This window comes from Rhineura floridana, chromosome 22 (genome assembly GCF_030035675.1).
Source record: "Rhineura floridana isolate rRhiFlo1 chromosome 22, rRhiFlo1.hap2, whole genome shotgun sequence".
Taxonomy (NCBI): domain Eukaryota; kingdom Metazoa; phylum Chordata; class Lepidosauria; order Squamata; family Rhineuridae; genus Rhineura; species Rhineura floridana.
In genome coordinates, this window is record NC_084501.1 from 19,823,495 (window position 1) to 19,845,903 (window position 22,409).

Sequence of the window (22,409 nt, forward strand, 5' to 3'; positions counted from 1 at the left end):
GGCTTGTTGAAAGAGGAAGGTCTTCAGTAGGCGCCAAAAAGATAGCAGAGGTTTCCTTCACCTAATAAAGGTATGGCGAAAGCAAAAAGAAAGGAAGGATTGCCGGGGCCAAGGAGGCTCTATGACAAAAAAGAGTCACACAATTTGAAGGTAATGTCAACTACAGCAAACTAATATGCACTATTGAGTCAATAAAGTTGTATAATCCATCCAAAATTATGCAGGGAGAAGACAAAGTTGGTGGAAGATTACCACATTGTATAAAATACTACCCGCCTTGTACCCAGCATTGCTTGGGAATTCTAAGAAACTAAAAAATCCGCAGATTTGTTTTGAAAGGTTCAGTCTGCCATCTTGATTCAAAATGGTGTCCAAGGGTATCCAAACATACATGAAAACCTGCTCCTTGATGTCAAGAACCATCATGCAAAATTTGGTTGCAATATCTTAAGAGGTATCCAAACGCATAGCATATGAACAAGTTTCCAAAACGTAGTAGATCTCCATGTATGGTTATGGAGGTATTTTTTAAAAAATGTTAGGGACTGACAAAAAATAAAATGGAAAAGCAAGTATGCACGCTTTCGAGTTAATCAGAACAGTTCTGCATGCAATCAATCGTGCCTTAGCCATTCTGTGTAACAAGAAAAGCCTGCATAGGAGCCAGGTGGGTATGAGGAAAGAGTTAAACTCTGGCGCCGGAAAAAACCGGTGTTGGGCGAAGATAGCCGAGAGTCATGGTCTTGCCCCTAATTTGCGAATATTGACGTCAAGACGCCAAGGAGCGTTCTGAACTATAGCCGCTAACAAGCAGCCGAGGTCTCCCCCGCCTTGCCTTCTTCAGTTCTTATCGGGAAGATTTGTTTTACGGAACGGCCCGAAGCTGTCCGGGAAAACACGACTCGCCCTCGTAAATTTCCGGCTAAGGTAGGTAGAAGCCGACCTCATTCATGCCATTGACAGTACAGTACTAAAAAGAAAAAACCTGGAAATCCCCGTCTCTTTCCGACAACTTTTCCGGAAAAGCCCGAGATGCTCTAAGTAAGGAAAGGCGTGCTCTTTCTACGAGCTTTAACCGGAAAAACCCGAGGCTTTCCGAAGATTCCCGAGAGGGGCCTTCCGGAGATTCCCGAAGGGCTTGAGGTTTGGCCGGCGCCGGCGCTTGCTGCGTGAGAGGGAGACGACAACGGCGGCGGGAGGCGATGAAGAGTGGCCGAGCCGGGAGTTCCTGAGGGGGCCGGGCCGGGCCGGGCCGGGCCAGGAGGAGCCGAAGCGCCCCAAAGGCGTCATGGCGGCCAACATGTACCGGGTGGGCGGTAAGGAGGGGGGGCGGGGAGGAGGGGTATGTTTTTTGCCTATGGAAAAAATGGGGGGAGGGGCGAGACACGAGGGGGGGAGGGGGCAGCTGGCTGCCGGAGCGGGAGGGGGAGGCAGGAAGGGGAAGGGGGTGTCACTAGGGGAGGGGGCTAAGAGGGGCTAGCTCGGGGGGTCAAGGCAGAGGGGGGCGGGTGGGGGAGGGGGGGGGAGGGGGGCGGCCGTGAGGAGTTGGGGGGAGGGGAGGCGGGGGGGGAGGGGAGCCGCTGGCGGAGAGGGGAGCGAGGGTCGGGGGGGCTGGATCCAGGAAGTGCGCTAAGTTTATTTGTAATGGGGGGGGCTTTAAGACACCGTGAGCGGCAGGGGTGTTGTGTGTGTGTTAAGTTGGGGGGGCTCGGTTGTGGGTCGGGATTGTTAAAGAGCAGCAGGGAGGCTGCTCGAGTTAAATAGTTTGTGGGGCACAAGGGTTTCGAGGGATGGGGGAAGGGAGGAGTAAAGACCTGGTGGAGGGGTATTGGGGGGGTGAAAACAGAATGGGGGTACGGGGGGTAAGTGCCAAGCAGAGGGGTGAAGGCTTGCAGGGGGGTGGGTCTGTAAAGTGAAAGGGGGTTGGTGGGCACTGACTTTAAATGGGGGGCTGGGTGTTGCTCACGGGTAGGAGGGGAGAGGTGCTGAATGAAATAGTTTGGGGGTGGTTTGAGGTCACACGGAGGGGCCTGGGGACAGGCTGGGGGACCCTCAGGGGGTTAATTCCAAGTGAAGATTGGGAATACTTTTTATTTTCAGAGAAATGGGTGGAGGAGGTGGTGGTTTATACTGGAAGCGGTCAGGGAGTATTACGAAGTAACAGACAGGCCCCCACGGGTGGTGCGGCTGGGGGGGTCTTAAAGCGTAGGTGGAGTGGGCTGGTCAAACCCGATGAGTGGGAATTGGGATATTAAAGAGTTGTAGGGAGGAATGGGGATGGTCTAGTCTGAGCTGGTGGCACAGAGATCAGAAACGCTGGGTTTTTCTGTGAATTTGTACAGATGAGGGTGCGTGTGCAGGATCATCTTGGAGGGCAGAGTGAAGGAATAGGTTGGGGTCACCCAGGGTTACATCAGAGGGCTGAGCTGGGAAGTTGGGGGGCATGAAGGAATTGGTTGAAGAAGTGTGCCAATCGGGTGTGGGCTTGGGGGTATTAAGGCTGAGGCAGGCTAGGGGATCCAAAGCCTTAGGAAAGAGGTTAATTTGGGGAGCGGGGGCAGGTTTCAAAGATTGGCTCTCTTTTTTTGAGGTTGGAATTTGGGGTGAAATGGTTTGCAAGGGGTAGGCTAAAATAAGGAAAGGTGGGACGTATGATCGATTACTCCCCAATCCTAAACTGTTGGCTCCAGAAGTTGAGAAGAGAGTGAGTTGTTTTCAGTCTTGGATGTGGTGATGTGGAACTGTGGTCCAAAATATTGGGTTGGATGGGTGACAGTAAGAGCAGACGGATGGAAAAGTGGGGGGGAGTATCTAGGGAGGTTATAGGCAGAAACATCATGGTCTGGTTGGATGTGTAGGGAGGTGTGAGGAGGATGTGGTTGGTTCTTGGGGGAGGGTGCGAGCTAAGAAACAGATGTGGAGAGTATGCTAGACTTGCAGGACGTACACCTAAGAAGTTGAGCAAAGGAACTTGTTGGATTTTAGCTAGACATTCTGTCAGCCTGGGGAAGAGTGGCCTGCCCACAGAGTTCGGAACAGGGTGGTGGAGAGCTGATTTTAAGAGGAGACTTCTTCTTGTGAGGTGATGGAACCTCCATGGTCTGAAGCAATACACCTGAGGGTCAGATGACAAGGAGAAAGCCCAAGGGAGAGCTTGCCTATGGGCCTCCTGGAGGCTTGTGGTTGGCTACTGCTGGGAAAAGGATGCTGGACTAGGACTTTGGTCTGGTTCAGCAAGGCAGTTTGTATGTTCTTCATTTTTGGTCAGTTCAGAACACCTCTGCCAATATACATCTATATCTCCTCTTTTTATCTTTTTCTGTTGCCATAATCAGGCCATTTCCCTGCAGATGTCTGTGTATCACAGGGGCATATCAAGGATAGGAAGCGTGCCTTGCTTTTAGAAGGACCCTGGCACCTTTTGCACAAAGGATCCGGTGGCAGGACTAGGAAAGACCCACAAAGACCAACGAAACAGTGGAGAGCCACTTTCAGCCAGAATAGATAATATGGGGCTAGGTGTGCAAAAGCACGTAAGGCTCTGCTGGATCAGGCTAGTGACGCATCTAGTCCAGCATCCTGTTCCTGCAGTGGCAGGCCAGACACCCCAAGAGGAAGTCCCTAAGGAGGACCTGAGTCCAACGGCACCCTCCGCTCCTGTGTTCTCCAGCAACTGGTATTCAGAAGCATACTGCCCCCCAAAGTGGCATATATTCAGCCGTCTCCTTGTCTTTTATTTCCCATCACCTTCAAGCTTCTCATTCTTATGTTTAAAACTTGCTTCCTGCATTCCCTCCTACTCTCCTGTTCACAAGCTGCTAGACCCCTTAGTCACCTCCTCCCACTCTTATCTGTCTCCTAAACCACCCTGTGGCTCCCTTGGCCTGGAATATCCTCCCCCTCCCTGCTGATAATTCCTCTTTCTTCTAGGCCCCTCCTCTGAAGACTTAACTGCTTCTTCCAAACCTCTGCTGTCCACCCTTTACTTGCTCTCCTGTTATAACCTGACTCTCTCTTTAGCCCTGACTTATTTTTTTTTTTTGGTTGCTGTTTCTTAATTTCTCCATCATCTTCTTTTTAACGTGGGCTGAATCTGAGTCACTTTGTTGTGTGGAGTGCTTAGTATTGGTAGGAAAATACAGAACTTATTGGTAATACTGGAAATAGGCTGTGGGGAGGCACCAGAAGTAAGCCCAACACTTTCCTGCATGTCAGACAAATGGCTGGTGACCATTAGAGGACTGGGGCTTGTCTACTCAAGAACTTCAGTGGAGATCAGGAACTATGAGAAGTCCCCAGTTCCAAATCTATACATCAGGTTTGGGGAACCTTCGGCCCTCCAGCTCTTGCTGAACTACAACTCCCATCATCCCAGGCCATTGGTCATGCTGGCTGAGGCTGATGGGAGTTGTAGTTCAACATCTGGAGGGCCAAAGATTCCCCACACCTGCCATACAGCCAGGGCTTTGCAGGATGGCTTTCAGCCCGCTGCCACCTCTTAACTTCAAAATTCCCATTGTGGTGATCATACTGGCTTCTTTTACATGTTTGTTATAAAAAATTAAGTATGGATGTGAAGCGCTTGAGTTAGAAAGATTTCCAGTTGTTCTCTAGCTTAGCCACAGATAAGTGTGCTTTGCACTTAACCATATATATGTGTGGAGGAAACCTGTCTTGCGTGACGGGTAGGAAATTTGCATATATTGCTTCTGCTAATGGTGGGGAGTAGCAGAGAGTTATGCAGGACAGTGAAGCCTCATCCCTTAACCAAGGATTGGGAATCTGCAGCCTCCAGACGTTGCTGGACTACAACTCCCAGCATCCCCAATGGCCAGCAACATCCTTGGAGGGCCACAGGTTCCCTATTCCTGCCCTAACCGTTATAAAATCCTTCGTTTTAAGACTTCACTAGACATTCCCTCACCCCAAGTGCTTTCAGGGTCTCCTTTTTAAAGGTTCAAATCCGCCTTTTTTTAAAAAATGAAAAATGAAAGATGCTCGTGTTATTGAATTCTGTGCCCTGCTGTCACATCTTGTGGGGTTCACACAGTGTAATTGCAGAGAAGTGGGATGTTTCCCAGCTGTGAGTTGGGACTTTCGGTGGAATGGACAGAAGGCACTGTTGGAGGGTGAGGCTGAAGTGCAGGGTGGCAAGTCTTGAGGGGAGAAAAGGTGAATAGTCTTTTTTCCTGGATAAAAGTGGGGTGGGGTGGGGTGGGCTGACCCAGATTAGAGAAGTTTTCTTCTTTTTCCTGTAGCACTTTGATGGGTTTGGTGGATATAGCATTCATGCACACTGTCAGGTAGTTGAGCAGTGGCTACTGGCTATGAGGACTGACAAGAGCCTCCATATTCCAAGGCAGTGAGCAGGGAAAGGCTGTTGTCTGCATGACTTGCTTAGAGATTTCCCCAAAGCATCTTGTTGGTGGCTGTGGGAAATGGGATTCTTCACTAGAGGGGCCTTTGTTGTGTGATCCAATAAGGATTTTCTTACGTTCCTGGGCTGTATTTATGTAAACTATTGTCGATGTTAAGAGCATTGACTCTAAATAGGGAAGTCTCTGGTTCAAATCTCACGTCAGCCATGGACTTGCCAGATAGCATTAGACAAGCCAAGTTCTTCCAGACTCAGACCCTCATCTGTACATAACAGAGGTCATGATAATACTGGCTTACTTTACAGGGTTGCTGTGAGGATCAGGTGACTGAGACCTGCTGATAAGATCATTTCTGGATCATTTGCAGTAGATCAGTAAGGGTTTGTGGTTGTTGGTTGTTTGACAAAACCAGTAGCGAAAAAGCTCCCCTTAAATAGGTTTTTGAAATGCACAAAGCCTGGGGAGAAATCAGGAGTGGGTTTTCATGTGAAGTGACTCCGGAGAGGTCATTTCTTATATTGGAACAAATTCCTGGGAGGAACATGTGCTCGGAGTCAGGGCTGGCGCCAGGCATGACTGGGCCCGTGGGCACCAGCCTGCCTTGGGTGAGTGGCTCCTGCCTGTTCCACGTGCCTCTCTCCTATCTGCTGCTGCTGCATGCGCTGTGCACGCAGGGTTGCCATCAACCAAGATGGTGGTGGAGGCTTCTCTAAGGGGCTGATGCACCTGCCACCATCTTGGTTGATGGCATGCATGTGCAGTATGCTATGTGCGCGCACATGTCTGCCATCAACCAAGATAGTGGTGGGGCATCAGCCCCTTAGAGAAGCCTCCGCCACCATCTTGGTTGATGGCAGCCATGTGGGTGCAGTGCGTGCAGCAGCTGAAGACAGGAGACAGATAGGTGGAGCGAGTGAATGGGTGGGCAGCCTGGAAGCTCCCTCCCTGCGATCCACGGCAGGGGAGCGCTACTCTCCCACCCTAACGAGGGGGCCTTTAGGGGCCCCTCTGGGCCACAGAGGCCCTCGACAAAGGCCCGACCTGGTCACCTTTTGGTGCCAGCCTTGCTCAGAGCACCCTGTACAACCAGTTTATCCTCCGCATCGGGCTCTGATTGGTTGACCTTAGGGGTCTAGTAAAAAAAAGTTCTGAAATCTGCCCACCCTGGATTAGACAACATCCATGAAGCATTTAAAGCTGAGATGAGGAAAAGCTGACTACAGCTCCCACCATCCTTCACCATTGGCCATGCTGGCTGGGGCTGATGGGAACTGGAGTCCAACAACATTTGGAGGGCCCCAGGTTTGCCCATCCCTGATTTAGAGCGCCTGAGGAGGAAAATGTTAAAACACACGCTTGCAGTTACTGTTTCCTAGCTTCTTTCCCCCCCTGCTCCCTTATTGCCTTTCATTTTATCCCTCTTACAGATTACGTCTACTTTGAGAATTCCTCTAGTAACCCCTACCTTGTCCGCCGTATTGAGGAGCTCAACAAGGTAATGGCAGCGCTGCTTGTGAGGGGAGAGAGATGTGGGGAAGGAGCAATGCTATCTCCCATTGGGGCTGCTGGCCTCACTGAAGCCGGGATATGTGGGAGCTGGAGTGTGATGGGGCTTAAGTGGGAAACAGTTGAGTGTGGTGGGGCCCTCGAAACAGAGCTCAGCTTCACAGCCCACCTCTTAACAGCTAGAAATTGTGCGTTCAGTGTTGTCAGCTCAAGCCTGTGGAACTCCCTAAGATTAGACAGGCATCCTCCTTGCTGAACTTCAGGCTCATGACAAAAGCCTTCCTTGTTCCTGCAGGCATTTTAAGGCAATCGTTGGGCTTATGTTCAGTTTCATGATGATTTTTTAAAATTCTTCTTTATATGGTTTATTTTTATGTACACTGCCTAGAAAGGCAAGTGATTAAGAAATGTATGAATGCCTTAAATAAATACAGTAGGGCCCCGCTTTTCGGCATTCTGCTAATACGGCACCAGCGGGGTGATCAGCTGTAGTTCAGGGAGCTTCAGGGACCAAGCACGGTCAGCTGTGTCTACGGTTGCCAGGCTCAGGGCCTGAGACGGATCCTGTATCTTCAGGAGAAGAGAAAGTCAGCCAAGTGCAGGTCTTCTTGCAACCCTGTAATGGGAAAAACCACACGGTGGAATTCTCCCTTCCCCCTGCACAACTTTTAAAGATGCAGAAGACCTCTTGGAGGCTGGGCCTGGCAACCAAGAGGTCTTTTGTATCTTTAAAAGTTCTTTAAAAGTAACCCTCTGTATGAGTAGGGCCCTACTGTAAAAATAATATCCTGAGGCTGCAGTTGCTACCCACTGGTGAGTTTGGTTGCCCATGAACAGCATTTTTCCCTCCGCTTCCCCACCCCAGACGGCCAACGGCAACGTGGAGGCCAAGGTGGTCTGTCTGTTTCGACGGCGTGACATCTCCAGTAGCCTCAACAGCCTGGCCGACAGCAATGCCCGTGAGTAGTGAGCCATCCTGGCATGCTTTGGGTGTACTTCAGAGCTAATAGCCTGTCTGGTGACACCAGTTGTACAGAGGAGGCCAAGGGAGGGGGGGAAGAGTACATGGAAAGGGGTGGAAAGGAGCTGTTGCCCTCAGGCTGGAGTGATGGGAGGAGGGAATCCACCCAGGAAGAGAGAGCAGAGGAAAGGAGTAGGTGAAAGGCCGGCCCACCCTCTCCCCAGAGTACTTGCATCTGAGAGCCCTGGGAGGGATCTTTCTACTCCGTCTCTGCATGTGCCTGGTGGTGGTGGTCTTCATGTCTTTCTCTTGCACATGCTTGCTCACAAACCGAAAGCAAAATAGACAGGGCAGTTGCTTGATCTTTGCATCATGCATCAACTCCGTAAAAACTTTGGCAGGGATTGGATTGTGTGCATTGGTATATTTAAGTTTGGAACTCTCTTTTTTTGCCATCGGAGAGGGGCACTTGAAGAATTGGGGAGGTGAAGGCTGGGAGACAGCATCTGCCTCTGGCTGTTACAAAGCCTCGCCTTCTCTGAATCCTGGCACAGCATAGGATTCAAGGACTGGAGGGTGGTGGGGAGGGGGAGGAGGAGCCTGCCTGACTCTGCTTAGGGCTTCCTGGCCTCTTGGAGCAGGGGCTGTGACCTTGACTCTGCCCAATCAGACCAAGCCAGGAGGAGGAGGAGGAGGAGGAGGGCTGGATCAAGGCTGCCTCTCTAATCCACAGGCCCACCTTTTGGATGCAGAGGGTTTCCCGAGCCAAAAAGCAGGGGTGGGGAGGAGTCAGCATCTCTCAAGTTCCTCTTGTCGTCCCTCCCCCCACTCCCTGGGACGCTGCCAAATTCTAGAAGCAGGAGGGGGTTGGGAGAACAATGCACCTCTTGGTGGACACTGCTGCAGCTTGGCTGCTTCAAGGAGTGTGGCCATGTGCGTGCGTGCGTGCGTGCGCACATGGAGAGAGAAACAGACATGCAGGCACATACTTAGTTGCTAGAGAGGGAAGTGGAAATGACGGCCCTTTGACAACAGCAACTTCCAGTTGGAGTTGGGTTCTGGGGGGGGGGTGTTTTCTCGGGGGGGGGGTGAAAAGGGAACTTTACGGCTGCAGTCCTAATTCTGCTCAACCTGCAGAGTGAACCTCATTGCATTCAGCAGACCCACAGTTAGGATTATACCTTAAAACAATCAAGGCGTTGAAGTAGTTTCCCTTCTGAGAAAAGGCTAAAGTGTTTGGGGCACTTTAGTTACAAATAAATTACTATTATTGAGGGGGTAATGACAGAAGTATGTACAAATGGAGGGGAGAGATATTTCTCTTTCTTTGTTTGTTTATATCCTGCCCTTCCTCCCGTTAGGAGCTCAGGGCGGCAAACCAAAACACTAAAAGCACTTTAAGATATCTTACAAACAGACTTTAAAATATATTAAAACATCTTTAAAAACATATTTTTTAAAAAGCAATTCCAACACTAATTCTAGCAGTTCCAATTCTAGTACTACGGTACTAGAATTCAAGAGCACCCCGTGAAACTGAGTGGCAATACGTTTAGGATAGACAGGAGCAAAGGTGTTTCACACAATACGTAATTAATTAAATTATGGAAATCACCGCAATAGGATGTTGGCCTACACAGCCGTTAAAAGAGGATTAGACAAACTCATTTATTTAAAGGTTTTTGTTTTGTTTTACTTTGCTCTTCAGCCAAAAAAGGCTCCCTGGGTGGCTTATATCCAACTGGTTGTAAGACGGTCCTTTCCCTCAGGCTAACAATGTGCTAGACGCAACACACAAGGGAAAAGGGATGAGGATGGAGAAGGAAAAAAGCAAACTGAGGCACCAGTCTTTAAACGTGTGGTTCTTATGGTGACCATCTGGGATGGAAAGGTAGCCTGATGGAATGGCCATTGCTAGATGACAGTGGAGGGAGGGCCAAAGTCAGCTGATCCCTTGACAGAATAGCCCTGTTTCTCTGTTTTCCCTTTGCTCTGCAGCCTGATGGACTCATAGGAGGATATAAATGGCTATTAAACCATGATAGTGAAAATGGAACCTCCATGTTCAAAAGCAGTATACCTGTTCGAATTGTATTTCTCACAATTATGTCACAGCTTGCCTCCAGGGAGTTCAGTGTGACATACCTCAAGGTTCACCCCATTTTTAAATTCACAACAGTGCTGTGATCTTAGGCTGTGTATGCATGTATGTGTGTGAGAGAGAGAGAAATTCTGGCCACCTAATGAACCTTGTGAAAATTGAGGATTCAAACTCAGGTCCTCCACTTTTAACTGTTGGCACCCTGGCTTTCAGATACTAGGGAGAATCAGGAGATGGACCATTGCCTCTCTCCATAACTTGTGGATTTCCAGATGTGACTGGCTGGCTGCTGTTGGAAACAGAATGTTGATCTGGGTGGGCCTTTGGCGTGATCCAGCAATCCAGTTCTTAGGAGCTAGAAAACCCTGATTTAGTCTCTCCTTTGAGTAATATGCTTCATATTGTTGGGCCCACCCTGAGACCTACCAGGGGTGGTTAAGTATTAATTAATTTTATTTTTATTCTTATCATCATCATCACCATCATCGTTGTTGTTGCCCAAATAGGTTGGACTGGGGCAGGGGATGGTTTCTGGCTGAGTTAAAGCAGCCCGATCTTGCAGGCTCCGGAGGAGATGGCGTTTCTTGGACGTGGGCAGCTAGTGGCCTTTACCTTCTGCCTCTCCCCTCCCTACAGGAGAATTTGAAGAAGAGTCTAAGCAGCCTTCAGTGTCTGAGCAGCAGCGGCATCAGCTGAAGCACCGGGAGCTCTTCCTCTCTCGCCAGTTTGAGTCTCTGCCTGCCACCCACATACGGTGAGGGGCAGGTCTCCTGGTAGTGCTTGTCCTCTTGGGGTGCAGAGGGAAGGAGGGGGGCTGCTTTGCTAGGGCCAGCTGGTTTTTAATATGTTACAAATTGTTGTGACCTGCCCTGGGACCGTGGGGCGAAGGGGAGGTGATAAATCAAATGTGCCAACGGCAGGTTTGTTGTGCGCAGGTGAGAGAGCAACTGTGGGGAGTGGGGTAGGCCCTTCAAACCTCTGACGCAGGTTCTGCTTGCCCTTGCAGGGGGAAATGTAGCGTTACGTTGCTGAACGAGACAGACATCCTCAGCCAGTACCTGGATAAAGAGGTGAGACAGGTTGTGGCGCAAGGAGCTTCCGGAGCTGCCTGCAGAGCCAGGCGGGGACAGAGACCATCGTCCCTCAGCCCCATTAATAGGAACAGTCCCCAGCTTCTCTTCTGTTCTGGGCGGGATGGAAGCTACAGAGAGTGAAGGTTCAGAGGTGCCTTCTTTGAACTCTCCTTGTCCCTTTTTTTTCCTCCCAGGATTGTTTTTTCTACTCGCTGGTCTTCGACCCTGTTCAGAAGACTCTCCTAGCTGACCAAGGAGAGATCCGGGTCGGCTGCAAGTACCAGGCGGAGATCCCCGAGCGGCTGGCGGAAGGTGAGCAGACACACACACACACACAGAGTCACTGGGCAGAGCAGGAAAAGCCTTTCCCTCGCTTGGCAGGGTGCTTGGTGGGCCATCTGTAGTGACAGCCCCTCCCTGATCCTCCTCCAGGAGAATCCGACAACCGGAACCAGCAGAAGATGGAGATGAAGGTGTGGGACCCGGACAACCCCCTTACTGACCGGCAGATCGACCAGTTCCTTGTGGTGGCTCGGTGAGATCCGGCTGGGGGGTGTTGTGGCTGCGGTGGCCGGGCCAGCTCCAGCCCCTGTGGGCCATTAACCCTCTCTCGTCTCTCTTCTGCGCCAGGGCCGTTGGCACCTTCGCTCGGGCCCTGGACTGCAGCAGTTCCATCCGGCAGCCTAGTCTGCACATGAGCGCAGCTGCTGCCTCGCGTGACATCACGCTGGTGAGCGGGGGTGCAGGGGGGAGGGAAGGACTGCCATGGGTGGGGCAGGATGGGATGGGCTGTGCATACATTACAGCGGGTGTGAGGAGGAGCCATGGCCCTCCACTTGTTGCTGAACTACAACGCTCACTATCCCTAGCCGTTGGGCGTGCTTGCTGGGGATGATGGGAGTTGTAGTTCAGCAACATCTGGAGGCTACATGTTCCCCATCCCTGCTATATACACCCACGCCCTGGGACAAGAAGAGCTGAGATCTGCAACTGGTATTGCACCAAGCTCATTAAATTCATGCAAATTGGTTTATTTTTGCATAACCGTCTTTTTTTTTTACTACTAATAAATTTATTCTGCTAGACAAGGAGGGAGGGACAAGGAGCTCTTCTACTGACCTTTGGATCCCTTTCCAGTCACTCCTCTCACTGCTTTCAAGCCTGCGTGTCTAGAAACTTCTGTGCTTAAAATATATCCAAAGGCTCAATTCAGGCACCTCATAAAAGCAGGTGTTATCCGTCGTTTAGGACTAGAACCAAATTAAATTTTGAGCTTCAAACGCAGAAGAGGTGAACTATGGTTCAAGGCAGCTTCTCTGCTTCCCCATGCCTCCAGTCTGCTCAGCACTTCTGGTTGTAATGGAGGTTTGCTGATTCGCATATGGCACCAAACCATGGTTAGCCCAAACTGGTGTACAAACCATGGTCCATAGTTCTGGTTTGCTAGCCAATCGCAAATGGTGATTTCTCAATTCAGACATCACACCAAATCATGACAGTTAGGCTTCCTTGAACCGTGGCTTGATGTGAGGTCTGAGATTCTGGGGAAGCTGAATTCTGCACCCAGTGCCACATTCAGCAGCTTGCCTGCGGACTGCACAAGCCCAAGTTGCATGGCTGGCCCAGTCCCCCCTCTGCTCTTCTGACAAGCCCCGTCTGCCTGTCTGCCCTGGCAGTTCCACGCAATGGACACGTTGCAGCGGAACGGCTATGACCTGGCCAAGGCGATGTCCACGCTGGTGCCTCAGGGAGGCCCCGTGCTGTGCAGGGATGAGATGGAGGAGTGGTCGGCTTCTGAAGCCATGCTCTTTGAGGAGGCCCTGGAGAAGTATGGCAAAGATTTCAACGACATCCGGCAGGACTTTGTGAGTCGGGGTCGTGAGTTGGGTGGGACCGAGTGGCCAGAGTCCCCTGTGGCTCTACCTTTCCCCCCCCCCTTTCCATTTCCTTCCCGAAAGTGGGGAGGGGGACTTCTCCCCTACACCTTGGAAAAGTGAGAGGCATCATGCATTCTCCTTTTGACATGCAGACAGACCACAGTTTCTAATCTGAGCCGGGATGTATCCTTGGAGTGTTTTAATGGGCATTATGCATAGAGTCCCTGTCTTCTGGCCCTCTTATCACCAGTTGGAGGGTGGGCGCTGTCCAGGGTCAAAAGCCCACCACAGTCCTCCTCAAACCAAGGGCTGTGGTGAGGATCTGGGAACAGGTGGTGATGGCACACTCTCTGGACTCCCCTTCCCCTGGTGCTCCCCTTGAAGCCTGTGTCCTTTGCAGCTCCCGTGGAAGTCCCTCGCCAGCATCGTGCAGTTCTACTACATGTGGAAAACCACAGACCGATACATCCAGCAAGTGGGTGAACTGATTTCTGAGGTGTCTTGGGATGCGGGAGTGAGATGGGAAGAGGCCACGCTGTGTCTGGGGGCTGCAGGGAGCCATGTTCCTTGCCCAGAGACTGCACCTGCCTCTGGACCCGCTTATCCAGTGGCTTTGATCATGCGGGACTCGGCTCAGGCGGAGATCCCACAAAATGTGGCACGTCTTGACTTGACTGCTTTTTCCTTTCCATGCAGAAAAGGCTGAAAGCAGCGGAAGCTGACAGCAAGCTGAAGCAGGTGTACATCCCCACCTAGTGAGTATCCCTCCTCCCCCCTGGGGACCGGCAGGGGAGAATGTGCCCAGGATGCAGCCAGGCCTTCTTCTAACGGTGTCTCATCTTCTTCTCCATCCTCCCTCGCCACTCAGCACAAAACCCAATCCAAACCAAATCATCTCGGTGGGCTCCAAGCCTGGCATGAATGGAGCTGGCTTCCAGAAGGGGTTGACCTGCGAAAGCTGTCACAGTGAGTTACCGGCCGTGGGGCTGCAGGGGCCGGGTTGTGTCTCTGAGGATGGTTCGTCCATTGCACAGTGCACAAGGGTTTCTGCTTTTCAGCTGTGACTCTGATAACAACATTTTGCTCTTTGTTGGGCACCTCACCTGAGCTGTATCCTCCCAAAGCTTGGGATGGGGGGGGCAGGGGGAACAGATCTAGAATTTCACCTGACACCCCCCGTGCCTCGCTTTTTTGCCCTACAGCCACCCAGTCAGCACAGTGGTACGCCTGGGGTCCCCCCAACATGCAGTGCCGTCTTTGTGCCTCCTGTTGGATCTACTGGAAGAAGTACGGTGGCCTGAAAACCCCGACACAGCTGGAGGGAGCAGCCCGCAGTGTCACGGTAAAGCCTGCTTTAGTGCTGCTAGTTTCCAGAGAGGTCCCTCTTTCAAAGCTGAAGTGGGCCCTTTGCGGTCTTCACTGACAGCTCTGGATACGCCGTGTTCTTCTGGGCTTTACTGGGAACGGCTCGTAGTGCAGGAATCACCAGCAAATTTAACAGTGAAGGGGACATTTCTGAGAGGGTTTTCCTGCTTGGCTTCTTTGATCACATGGAAGCAGTTTTGCCTGGTTGGCTTTTTTAACTTTTGATGCCACATTAGCAAGCAGTATTATGTTGGCCTTTTTAAAAAAGTAAAATTTCAATTGAGGCAAGTGGCATCTTGGCATGGCCTAGTTTTTTCCTCTCTCCTCTTTTTCTCTCTCTCTCCCCCCCGCCCCCCTGCAAATTTGTCATCCACATTGTAAGCTGGGCAGGGGAATCTCGCCACAACTCCCCCTCCTCCTCTTGTTTTACAGGAGCCACACTCCCGGGGCCACATGTCTCGGCCAGAAGCCCAGAGCCTCTCACCTTACACAACCAGTGCCAACCGGGCCAAGCTTCTAGCAAAGAACCGCCAGACCTTCCTCCTGCAGACCACTAAGCTGACCCGCATCGCACGCCGCATGTGCCGGGATATCCTGCAGCCGCGCCGTGCCGCCCGGCGTCCATATGCACCCATCAATGCCAATGCCATCAAGGCAGAGTGTACGTGAGTGGGCTTGAAGAACCTCCTTTATCTGTGGGGTGGGGTAGGGCAGGAGGGGCTGATGGATCTCATGCCTGCTACTTTCTTCTCTCCTCCAGGTTCCATCCGGCTTCCCAAGGCTGCAAAAACACCCCTCAAGATCCACCCTCTGGTGCGGCTTCCCCTGGCTACCATTGTCAAGGAGCTAGGTAAGAAGATGCAGGCAGAACTCGCTTAGGTTAATTTACATTTCCATGGCTGGGAGGCAGTATGCTTCTGAATACCAATGGTTAGGATTTGCAAGTGGGAAAAGCGCTGTTGTGCTCAGGTTATGCTTGCCTGCTTCCTGCTAGCATCTGGTTGGAAGCTGTGAGAACAGGATGTGGGACTAGACGGGCCTTTGCCTTGATCCACCAGCCAGGCTCTTCTTGTGTTCACAACTTTTAACATTGGCCTGATCTCCAAACCACAATTCATGCCACAAGCTTGTGCTCTTCCTTCTCGTACATGAATCCACTTCTTCCTTTTACAGATTTGCTGCGACGTTCAAATTGGGCAAAACTATAGTTTGTCTTAACTGGGATTGCCTCCAAACCATGGCTTGCAGGCAATCCTGGTTTGCCATAAGTTCCAAATCAGGCATTCTAGTCATGGTAACTCATGTAAAAGAGGAAAGTATTGCGTCCTCCCCCCCCCCAAAAAAAAAAAACTACAGCAAAGTGCGCGACACATTTGGCGATGGTGCCAGTCTGCTGCCTGGAGTAGGGGAGACAGAAAGTTTTGAAGCAAGACTCCTGGGGAAAACGCATGTGTCGTCCGTCCCCCCAAGACTGTACTCTTGTTCTTCCAGCTGCGCAGGCCCCCCTGAAACCAAAAACTCCTCGAGGCACCAAGACGCCCATCAACAGGAACCAGCTGACCCAGAACCGAGGCTTGGCTGGCATTGTGGGCAAGCGAGCGTACGAGAGTGTGAGTGCGGCTGGGCTGTGGAAGGTGGGCATAAGGGCAGCAGGGGTCGGGGTGACGCTTGGAAGCCTGTCCCAACCCTGGGCAGGGAGAAAGGGTGTAGGAGCAAACATGGCGCATAGAGGCGATTTCCTGAAAGTGTGTTTTGTGTGTTGGGGAAAAGGGGAGGCCCACACATGATGAAACCCTAAAAGGGGTGGAAACAGTGAAGATTTTGTTGTTAAAAACCCACAAACGTATTGGTGTCGACTGTGGCCGATTAGTATGGTATGATGCTGCTTCAGTTCTTACAATCCTGTATTTCCCTTTTTCTACCTGGGGAGGAGGTCAGATGTTTCGCCTCTCTCTCTCTCTCTCTCTCTCTCTCTGTGCCAGTTCCTCTGCTGCAGCTGGGGGGGGGGGTAGCCAGTTTCCCCACGGCCAGGCCACGTGAGGCTCCCTCTCCACTTCAGGGCCGAGCGAGGCTGACTCGGGATGGAGGGGGAGGGTGGGAGCCAGCAAGAGGTGGACGCTGCTTTTGGGGTTTCCTCTCGCTGATAGCTCTGTGTGCGACCGGGTGCAGGTGGCAGGGGGCGGGCTCCCCTTCTCGGCCAACGGGCGGCCCATGACTTCCGGAATGAGGTCGAGCACTCAGCCTGCCGTCAAGCGCCAGAAGCTGAACCCGGCCGACGCCCCCAACCCTGTCGTTTTTGTGGCTACCAAGGACACCAGGTACTGGGGAAGGGATGCTTTTTGAAAACAAAACACAACAATGCCCTCGGGGCAAGCAGGAAGGCGATGGAAAGGGCGGGGCGGGTGGGGGGCGCAGGGCGCTTAGCTTATCCCTTCTCTGGCACAGGGTTGGTACTGGCCTCTTCAGTTCGGACCTCCTGCCTCAGATATGGAGTCTCCATATCGAGAGCATGGGAATAAAAGATCGAATCTCCCATCCAGTCCTGGAAGGCTATTGCTGTGTGCGACGCACTGACCTCGAGACTTTCTATCCTCTCCCCTCCCCCTCCCCCCAGTTTCTTTAAGAGCTCTGAGATGAGGGGGATGCTCTCTTCTTCTGAACAATCCAGGGCCTATAATTCACCTGGGAAATGTTTAGTCAGGTTGTTGCACAAGAACGGATTCTCACTCTCCTCCACCTTTCTGCCGCAAATTGGGTGCGATTGAGGTGCAAAAACGGAGTAGATTTTACTTCATTTAATGTTTGGTGCGTAATTTTGGGTCTCCGTCAAATTCCTGATATTTCTGGCAAGAATGTGGGGTGCCAAAAGATAAGAAAGGAATGTGCATAGCGCCCTTGTGTAAGCATCTGTGGATCCCCATTGCGCAATGAGGTCTAGAAAGTTGTTCTGCCTTTTAAAATAGATGCTCAGAAATCCAGGCGTGTGAAAAGTATGTAGTCCTATGGTTGTATCCAGTTAAGTTCTACTCAGAGTAGACCCATGTAAATAAATGGTCCTCATTTAGTCATTTCCTTGTTGTGTGCTTTTTGGCGCCTGCTTAAAAAAATTCTGTTTAGGCAAACCTTACGCAGACACACAGATGTTGATATATTTTAATCTCCTACTTAGTTTTCTTTGGTTTTAGTAGTTTTTAAATGTTTTTAATTACTTGTTTTTATGGATACTTCTAATGTTTCTTGGGTGCTTAGAGGTTTGTTTTTTACGATTGAGTAGTATATACGTTTTGTTAAATAAAAATAAATAAATGGGTCTACTCTGAGTATGATTAACATGAAACGGTGTACGGAGGCAACCCTCGGCCTCCATACAGTTTCTTCCCAGAAGCAGCAACCTCTGCCGCGGGCGGCGTCCTTTTTGCCCAAGCCACCGTCTTCCCTTTATTTCCTCCCATCCTTTCCTGTCTCTCCTGTCCCCCTCCCCCAACACTTCCAATGCTAGAAGCTTTGTGTGCCTTTGGGGGCGGCAGCAGCAGCAAGGCTTTATAAACTCTGGCTGCTTCTGTACCATGCTTTGAAATACAGTAGAGCCCCACTCATACAGCGGGTTACGTTCCAGACCCCCGCCGAAAAGCGAAACCCTGTCAATAAAATGGCGCCCGACCCCCCCCCCAAAATGCCGTAAAAGCAGAACAAGCGCCGTATGAATGGGGCCTTACTCTAACTAAAAGCCGCCGTATTAGCGGAACGCTGAAAAGTGGGGCCCTGCTGTGATCCCAATCTCAGGCCAGAGCTGCAGTTGAAGGGGGAGAGGGTGGTTTGAAGGAAGCAAGTGGCAGTAGGTGGGGGGGGGTTAAAAGATTTTTTTATGGAGCCCACAGAAACTGGGCCTGATCTTAGGGTTCCTTCTGACACTGCCCTGCCGAGCTGCCTCTTGCCGAGGAGCGGTGTGTGCCACATGGCCCTTCATCTTTGTGGCATCGCCCTCCTGATGTTCTGCCCCCCCTTTTTTTCCTTTTCTGCAGGGCGCTCCGCAAGGCCCTGAGCCACTTGGAGATGCGCCGTGCTGCCCGCCGTCCCAACCTGCCACTCAAGGTGAAGTCAGTGCTGCCCATCCGGCCTGTGGTGGCCCCCCTGGTGCCTGTACCCCCCGCTCATCCTGCCAGCACCAGCGAACCCATCATCCTGGAAGACTGAGTGCTCTTGCTTCTCTGGCACCCCCTCTAGGGTCCTTGTAGCCACCTCACCCGACACCAAGACCCCTTTCCCGCCCCAAGGCCTGTCTGGCCAAGGGAACGTCAAAGCTCCACTTGCTGAGCATTCGCTGGGATTGGAGCAGGCACGAGGGGGCAGCTCTTCTCCCCTCTCCCTCCTCAAAAGTGGATACTGGACACCCTTAATTCTCCTTTTTATATATATGTATTTTTTAATTTCCACATTTTACCTTTTTTTACCCTCCCCCTGCCTTGACAGTTCAGACTTGCGTACAAAGCTGGCCTCTTCTCCCACCCCCTGCTCCTGGGCAACACTGTAAATGCAAGTTGTGCCCTCTGTCTGTCTGTCTGTGTGTGTCTGTCTGTGTGTGTCTGTGTGTGTGTCTGTGTGTTTGGGGGTGGGATGGGGTGGAGAGACCATGGAGGGGACCCCCTTTCACAATTCCTCCCATTCCACCCCTGCAGCTAATTTTCCTTCCTTCCTTTTTTTCCTTTGTCTCCCACCCCTCTTTTTCTTTAGTTGCCCTCTGTTCCCGTGTGCCCATATGTATCTGGGAAAGGGGCTGACCCAGCTGTCTCTCAACATGGCTACCCCTCTCCCCATCCCACCCCCAGCCTTTGATGAGCCCATTTTTTGTACATGGTTTGGAGAGGAAAAAGAGTCAGGTTTTTTTTAAGTCAACCTCTAACTGGTTCTTATAGCAACAAAATAAATGCTGTTTTCTTCACACCTTTCTCTCCTGTGCGTGTGTGTGAGTGAGCATTGCTTGGGGATCTTGACTGGTTTGGGTAAACCTCTTGTGTGGTGGTGGTTCCTTACAGGGATGCGGGCTACTGTTTCAGTTGTGAGAGTGGATAGTCTAGACCTACAGAGGTTATTCCACCACTACCTGCCCATCTCTCTCCCTCTAGGCTGAGTAGGCAGGAAATCCTGGAATGGTCCTTTCTGGATCCTACAAATGCAGGAAGAGAATGTTGCTCACATCTTAGATAGCTTAAGACACGCAGAGGCCACTTCGTAGTCTTTTTATTAAAATAAATATATAGTAAGAGGGAGACCAGAAATGTTGGTCCTTGGTTTGTCCACTAAAATTTTGCTTTTGGACTTTGAATTATCCGCTGTTGTTTGTTCAGGACAGGATAGAAACTTCAACAATGGATAAACAACAGGCTATGAGGCCTAATTTCACTTTTTTTTTAAGAAATAAAAATAAGTCCTCACTGTACCAGTTTGCCTCCCAGCCAATTTTTTCTCCAGTCATGTCAGGGGGAAATGGTAATACGCTTTCATATTTGCCTTGGACAGTGCTGTAAGGCAAACCCCTTCTCTGACAGAATCTACAGTTCTATGCTAATCTCTCCTATCAGTCTTCACCTGGGTTAAACTATTCAGATGACAGTAATGCATGTAGACTAATGTCCTTCCTGGTTCTGTGTCATTAAATGCACAGCAGCTTTTTGGCTAAAACTGGAAACTTTTTTCCGTTGAAGATAGGATGTAGTGATGAAAGGGGTGGGGTAGAGAGAGACCTTCAGGAAACCAGGAGACGTGGCATGGGGCTAGTGTGAGAGGAAGCCATGTAGAGCGAGGGGTTGATGCCGCTCCCGCCCCGACTCGCTCAGCGAAAATAGCTCATGTATTTCCTACTTGTAACTGTAATAGTCTCTAGAGTATTAGAGCATTTCAGAATGATTGATGGTAGCAGTGGGGGCACTGTGGTTGATGACACAGGCTATGTGCACACCGTATGTTTAAAGCACATGGCTTTCCCAAAGAATCCTGGGAAGTATAGTTTACCCCTCGCAGACCTACAGCTCTCAGCATAAGCGAGCCTATGTCTGTGTCTACACATCAAAGCACCCCATGCATTTCTCAATATGTGGCCTGCTAATTAACCCAGTAGCGTCTCCAGTTGCTTTGATCACTGTGTCTGTGATGCAGAATTGGGAGCAGGGAGGCATTTCTCTCCTCAAGGCCAGAGAAGCTTCATAGCCGAGAGAGAAACAGAAGCTACAAGGAGAAGGGAGGTTCCTGAGCTCCAGCTTCCAGCACTACCTCAATAGTTTGCTTTTTATATGGAGGGCAAACGCCAGGGGCGTGGACCACGGAAGAACTGGTATCTGTTTTATTCATTTTTGCTGGACAATTAGGTGCTGCTAAATGCCTGGAAGTGTTCCAGCTGTTATTTCTTTACTTAGCGACTTAAAAATAGCCAAATCCCAGGGCAGCTTGAGCACCCGGAGCAGGAGCAACAAAAGTTTGAAACGTTGTATGGCCTGATGCTCACATATCACACAGGGTGGCTATAAACATTCAGAGGTCTTGTCTCTGAAGTGAGCCAAATGGGGGATCCTCTTGGGTGCAGCTGCCCCCAGGAAAATCATGGGCACTCACTCGCACAAAATCTGATTTTACAGCTTGCAATGTACCAGGGCTTCCCCTCTCCCTCACCCCTTGCTATTGCACTTTATGAACCTGAAGGGAGCCGCTTGTTGCTGTGGGCAACTCTTTCTCCCTCCTCTCATGCTGAACCCGGCCTTCCAGGGCAGCGGGAGGTCTGAGGATTAAGTGCAAGATTTAGTTCTGGGAAAGCCGAGCGGGTTGAAGGTTACTGTGGGGCAACATTCCAGGGGGCCACATGCCGGTGGCCAGCAGGGCCAGAGACAAAAGTGGGAGGTGCAATGCATTTTGGGTTTATTTCTGCACAGTGGGCTAGCTTCCGCACGCACTTGCACCCCCCTCTCTATCCTGCACCCAGGCAAGTAAGAGGCGTTACTGGAGTTCAAGGACAAGTTCCTTCCAGACAAAAAACATTCCAGGAGGGTGTAAAGCAGGGCTAGTGAAGGGGTGTGGCCTGGGGAGAATCCCAGGGGCCAGATAGAGCGGCCCCTGGGCCTATGCTTCCCATCCTGTGTGTGTGTGTGTGTGTGTGTGTGTGTGTGTGAGAGAGAGAGAGAGAAGTGCATTCACAATAGCTTTCTCTGTTTTTCACCAACGGGTGAAAAGCCCCAGAAAGATGTGGAGAGACTAAAACAGCTTGGGGCAATGGGAGGGCATTAACCAATTGGAAACTAGGCTGTAGCTGGCATTAGCAGGACTCGAACTGCTTACTTGTTGGGGGGTGGATAGCAGATTCCTTCTCTTACAACCCTCATGAAGGCCCAGATTTCATGGGGGAATGGGCTCTTTGGTAGCAATTCTGGGCGCTCAAGGAGGCCTGGAGCAAAATGGCAGGCCCCAGCTGTATACTCACCCACGCCAGTAAGGGAGCTTAGCAGAGAGCCAAAGGCTCTGTAATTTACCTCGGGACCATGAGGGGTTTTTCTTTCCTGGACAAGTTGAGACTCAACTCTGGTACCTGCTGCTGGTGTTGTAAACAGGAAATTCAAGCCCTAGGAAGGCAGTGGAGGATTTCTGCTCAGAAAGATGGTGCTCTGATGTCGTCCATTATTGCTTTTTGCTATTTTCCTTGCTCGGATTTAACAAAAGAAAGGTTTGCTGAGAATAGCAGGAGCCAGGGCAGCTAGTGATGGTATAAAGGGTGTGTGTGTGCGCGTGCAGGAGAACACTGTCCTGTAGCGTTTTAAAATGTCTGACAAATGATAAGTTACAGAGCATGTCTTACTCGGCCACGAGTGATTGCCAGTGAATGAATGATGGAACTGGCAGTGGGCCCTGAGTGGTTCCACTCTTTTGCACTTAGATATTATCGGATGTGTTTGCATCGGAAGTTTAAAGAGTGAGAGCCCCTGTTCAGTTTTAAACCGAAAGTGTTTAATGCAGCCCACAAGCCTTTTTCTGTCTCTATAAGGTAAAGGTGTCCCCACACTTATAGTGCGAGTCGTTTCCGACTCTTAGGGTGACATCTTACCTTGCGACGTTTACTAGGCAGACCTTATATATGGGGTGGGATTGCCAGTTCCTTCCCCGGCCTTT

The 22,409-nt window shown here is 50.9% G+C and overlaps 1 protein-coding gene across 4 annotated transcripts; it reads left to right on the forward strand.

Moving 5' to 3' along the window:
- The first annotated feature begins 764 nt into the window (after positions 1 to 764).
- On the forward strand, positions 765 to 19,699 carry MTA2 (metastasis associated 1 family member 2). Of its 4 annotated transcripts, none has more exons than XM_061605969.1 (18): positions 765 to 1,316; positions 6,806 to 6,873; positions 7,750 to 7,843; positions 10,583 to 10,700; positions 10,953 to 11,016; positions 11,214 to 11,331; positions 11,452 to 11,554; positions 11,650 to 11,749; positions 12,696 to 12,884; positions 13,297 to 13,371; positions 13,593 to 13,651; positions 13,765 to 13,862; positions 14,099 to 14,238; positions 14,694 to 14,922; positions 15,022 to 15,111; positions 15,753 to 15,895; positions 16,431 to 16,579; positions 18,284 to 19,699. In XM_061605969.1, exons 1-18 carry the CDS (start codon positions 1,289 to 1,291, stop codon positions 18,453 to 18,455), a joined length of 2,037 nt encoding a protein of 678 aa, XP_061461953.1. In that variant the 5' UTR covers positions 765 to 1,288; the 3' UTR covers positions 18,456 to 19,699. The 4 variants fall into 4 exon arrangements, with proteins under 4 accessions (XP_061461953.1, XP_061461956.1, XP_061461957.1 ...); XM_061605971.1 differs by having other exon boundaries at positions 767 to 1,316; positions 15,753 to 15,871; XM_061605972.1 differs by lacking the exon at positions 16,431 to 16,579 and having other exon boundaries at positions 766 to 1,316.
- The last annotated feature ends 2,710 nt before the right edge of the window (positions 19,700 to 22,409 follow it).